This window comes from Vigna unguiculata, chloroplast (assembly GCF_037176805.1).
Source record: "Vigna unguiculata chloroplast, complete genome".
Lineage (NCBI taxonomy): Eukaryota > Viridiplantae > Streptophyta > Magnoliopsida > Fabales > Fabaceae > Vigna > Vigna unguiculata.
Genome location: NC_018051.1, coordinates 85,001 through 90,000, shown reverse-complemented (window position 1 = coordinate 90,000; position 5,000 = coordinate 85,001). Strand labels below are relative to the sequence as shown.

General features: G+C 36.0%; 1 protein-coding gene across 1 annotated transcript in view; it reads right to left on the bottom strand. All coding sequences in view use genetic code 11, as the record gives it.

Moving 5' to 3' along the window:
- The window catches only part of ycf2 (hypothetical chloroplast RF21), a 6,858-nt gene that overhangs the window by 1,046 nt on the left and 812 nt on the right, over positions 1-5,000 (bottom strand). The window contains exon 1 of the mRNA in view: positions 1-5,000. This exon is cut by the window's left edge and continues 1,046 nt beyond it; it is cut by the window's right edge and continues 812 nt beyond it. Coding sequence (YP_006460381.1) covers positions 1-5,000 — 5,000 coding nt within the window.

Here is a 5,000-nt window from a genome sequence, read left to right as displayed (position 1 = left end):
GTTCGAAGTACCATTTGTACAAATAAGAATCCCCCCCGTCACATGATTTCTTCTTCATATAGATAGATATAGGATCTATGGAGCAATTACTTAGAAGTACATTTTGTGAAACAGCCCTTCCTATCTGATAGAAAAGGATCCCATGATCCTGAACCGATCTTACCTGAGATCGGAAATCCCAAGTTTGTCTATGAAGAACAGAACTAATTATATTAGTGTCTATGATGGATTTTTTTTGTATAATACTAATCGATAGGGCCTCATTGTTAAGTGCTACAAGATCTCGTACATTTGAACCCATCGTCGTGGACCCGAATCCATTAGTATGGGACATTTTCTTTTCCAAGTGAAATCCCCTAGTATATGAAAGAGTGAAAAAGTGTTTTCGTTGTTGTGGAATAAGAAGCCTTCGTATCTTAATGCATGTATTGAATTTATTCGGAGCTATTAGAGCTGGATCTACTTTTTGGGGAATATGAGTCGAAGCAATAACAAGAATATTTCTAGTGGAACATCTTTCACAATCCCTGGAGAGATAGTTCACTAAAAGACCGAGGGATAAGTAATTCGACTCAGTCACATCCAGATCATGAATGTTAGGAATCCATATTATGCAAGGAGACATTGCTTTTGCTAATTCGAAGTGAAAGGTGATATAAAATCGGTCTATTTCTGGCATCATATCCATAGTTAGCGTATTCATCATAGTTAGAAGCTCCAGCTCCATATCAAGGTCACGGTCGATATCGTCACTATCGTCACTATCATCAATATCGTCACTATCATCAATATCGTCACTATCATCAATAAGAAAACCCTTAGGCTTGTTATCCAGGAACTTGTTCAGAAATACTGTAATGAAAGGAACATAGGAGTTTGTCGTTAAGTATTTGACCAAATAGGATCGTCCAGTTCCTATAGAACCTATCACTAAAATACCCCTACTAGGGGGAGGTAGGGCTAAGCGGAGCGAAAAGGGTTTTCCATGAGATGGGAAATGCAAACTATTAGCCCCCCACAAGGTGTGTGAATAAGTAATTGTCTGATAATTAGCAAGGAATATACGTCTTTCTACTAAACAGGATGTATTGAATTCATAAATCATTAGATACTTTTTTTGAATGTCAACTAAGTATCGTAAGTAAATTGCTCCCGGTTGTTCACTTATTTGATAACCAGAGTTATTCTTTGATAAAAGATCACTATGAGTAAGACTCAATAGAATTTGATCAATCCTTTTTTCTGTTGTTAAGGTAGAAAACTGAACCAAGAATTCTTTTTCTTTATCATCAATCGAATCAGTGTTCGAGACCCAGGATTCTATTTGATCATCAATCCAATCACCATTCACGTTTTTTATTTTTCTTATCAAGGAATAGATTGCTTTACTTGGATGACTTAGATGTCTCGTATTTCTCGAAAAAGCGATTCGATTGATGGGATTTGGTATAATACTTATGAGATCGATGAGATTCCAATATTGATTCTTAGAACGTATGGATTTGACCCCATAAGCGGGACCACCACCCCATAGCATGTTGCTACCAAAAGCAAAACTCCGTATTTCTTCTAGAGAATCTCCTAATTGTTCCAGAGCAACTAGAAAGATATTCTTTAACCAGAAAGAATTCAGTTCAGATGTAGGATACCTATCCAGAAGTTTTCGCAACTCAATCATGTATGATGGAATCATCAAAGATTTTACCTTTTCGAACTCTGTCTGTAACTCACTATAGACTCGAGAAACAAAGAGAAGATGTGTACGAACGAGATATCCAGCAACAAGGAGAAGGAAAAGGATTGAATAGAAGAACTCCTGAACATTTAGCGATCTCAGATGTGTCGATATCAATAGTAACTCATTATTTCGATGAGTCATTTCTTCGGACAGAAGAAGATTATGGAAACAATTACCCGGAATCTCACTTATCAGATTCCATTGTGGAAGACACAATGGAATCTGACGAATTCGCCATAATATATCTGACCCATGCATAATATCATGAAAAATGGATACAAATTTTTGGCTGCTACTTAGTATCGGCAATAGGTCTGAAAAAGTATCTAAAAATATGAAATTTAGATATTTGTACCCCGTCGAGGTAAGGAACCATGGTATATATGTTTGGAATAGATTCCATTTTGAGAGAGTTGAAAAAACACTATCTTGTTGAAAGGTTCTATACATCTGACCTTTCTCAAGGCATTTTTGTAGACAAGAACTCCGTTTTTTCCTTTTTTCGGATGGTAAATATTTCTCAGAACATGGAGTGTGAATCCAACCCATGTTTGAATTGAAATTGAGATACTGATACAAGTTCTTCCCTTCTGAATCAGGTATATTCATATCTGAAAGAGGTTGACAATAAGTTTTTTCAAAATGGACTATTTGTCCCTCTGTTAGAGGTGTTCCAGAAATGTCTGCGATCGAGTAAATAGCTCCACGAACGAATGGATCGTATCGAATTGGAAAATGGAAAGATTTGTAGAAGTTATACCCTTCGTCGCCACTTTGCGGAAAATCGTTAGGTATCAATATGTTAGATACCTGTAACTCGATTGGTGAAATAGTATCTCTCTTCAAAAAAGCATGTTTTTTTTGACCATCGCAAAAAGAAAAGATTTTGTTGCGAATGAACAAGATTTTGAGGAATTGTCCATACGTAAAATCATAATTATTGATACGGGCCTTTTCCACATAAAAAGGGAATCTTTTGTTACAATAGAAGCAGAAGTGATATTGATTATTCAAGAATCGAAGTCGATTTGCTTTATAAAAATAGTATATCAATGAACTTCTATGAAATGGTTTCACGGGATTCAGCCAATTGTCTGGATCGTGGGATATCATTGAGAAATAGGAATCTGTGTTATCAAAAGATTTCCTGCGATTCTTTCTAGTATGGAATGAGTCAATCATCCACTTTGGTATCTTATTGAACAAAAATGGTGATATTGTTCCTCCATTGATCAAGAATTTCGATTTTTGGGAAGTATCTTGGTCATCCAATAATAAGGGTTTCCTTTTTTTCAAATGAAAGATTTGAAGACCTATTGATTCTAATAACTGATTACAGAGTGGATCATTCGGACCTTTCAATTCATAGATGTGGATCTCGGACCTATGAATGGGGATACCCCCAAAACTCACAAATAAAAAAGAAGGAAGTGAGTTAGACAAAAAGAGAAGAAACTTGGGCAAAAAAAGAAGTAACTTGGACAAAAATAAACAAAGTGACTTAGACAAATCTTTTTTGTCGATAACCTCAGACCAATCAATCGAATATTGATTAATATGTAATCGATCGAACACTACTTGAAAACGGCTATTCTGCTCAGAAATGAAATAGTCCAAATGTTCCTGGAAATTCTTGCTCCCATTGGACCATTTGTATCTATATACATTAGGATCCCAATTCATAGATCTCTCCGTTCGAGAAATCAAAATAAGAGGATCGAACCACTTCTTCTGACTCTTTTTCAAATTTGATAAATGTTGGTTGATCGTGTATTTCATTCTAGTTCGATGATTCAGAGTATCATTTCCTATTTGATACCTTTGAATTCCATATTCGAAGTTGCAATTGAATCGATTCAATACATTTCTTATGTAACCATGGGTGCTATATTGGATTTGAATCAGATTTCGGATCAATCTATATTGATTGACTGCCTCCATTATGTTGTTGCTAGCAAATACAACTATTTTAGGTTTTGGATCTTCCACATTATTTCCGCAAGAGGTCTGGACCCATTTTTTTATGATCCTTCGATAAAAAGATTCATTCTCTTCATAAAAAAGAGGAGGTAGAACCAATAAAGAGTGCTTTTTCGATTCATCCCTGGAGTTCAATAACTCATTCAAGAAATGTTTTTGATCCAATCCGGAGGAATCCATAGAAAAATCAAATTCCTTATGATACACCAGATCCGGCTCGGTTATTGATAGAGTGAATAGATCTGCCATTTCTTGAAATATATCTTCTGATTCAAAATCGTGGTGTAACGTGTATCTCCCCCTGTTCCGGTCATGGAATAGATGAAATAAACCCCAAAATGGATTTTTGTTCAAGAATGAAATCTTATTGGAACTGTCCAGTTCACCCTTTGGAACCATATCACATCCTCGATAGGATGAAATAGGATGAATTGAGACGGTATTTTGTAAGTACATAATTATCTTGAATAAATTCACTATTTCTTTCTTTTCCGATCGCCTGGAAAAAGCAAGATGTTTCTTTTGTTCTTTTTTCAACAATTTCTGATCTCTAGTAGACCTATCAGTAGGATTCGAACCCAGATGAAGTTCTGACCATCTGTCAGAGAAAAAAGAACGAGTGGCTCTTGCAGGATTCCCAAAAAATTCTTCGATTTCTTCCGGAAGCAGATGATTATTCATCTGCTTCTCACGTTCCATGAATAGTCGGCACATTGAGGAATATCCAGAAAGGATTTTAAGGAATCGCTCTGATTCTATCTCTGTTCGTTCCGTTTGAAGAAAGGAAGGATCCCAACAAAGAATCGATCTTTCTTTTAGTTGTTGAATCTCTCTTTGATTGATCAATGTGTGATATTTCGAATCCTCATTCCTAATGGAATCGAAAGAATCCTTGGATTGATCAGAAGATCCTTTCAATTGGCTAGAATCCGTTACTTGAATGAAACTAGATCTCGTGGAATCATATTGAAGATTTGATGATACATTCCGTACCTTGCTAAAAAACCGATCCTTGTTTCCCAACCACACATTGTCTAACCAAATCCAATTCTCTCGTGACATGTTCCTCAAAAAATCCGATTCGTGCGGACTCTTCCCCCAACTAACGAAGAGATCTTGACGGAATTGCCACATATGAAATTGAGCACAATTTTGCAAAGAAATAGCCCGCTTGTTTCTCAAGAAGAGATGCGAAACATGCTCAATATCATTTGATTGAATAATTGACCCAGTCCCTTGTTGTTTGAAGAAACCCTCCACTTCCTTTGGTATTTTTTCACGA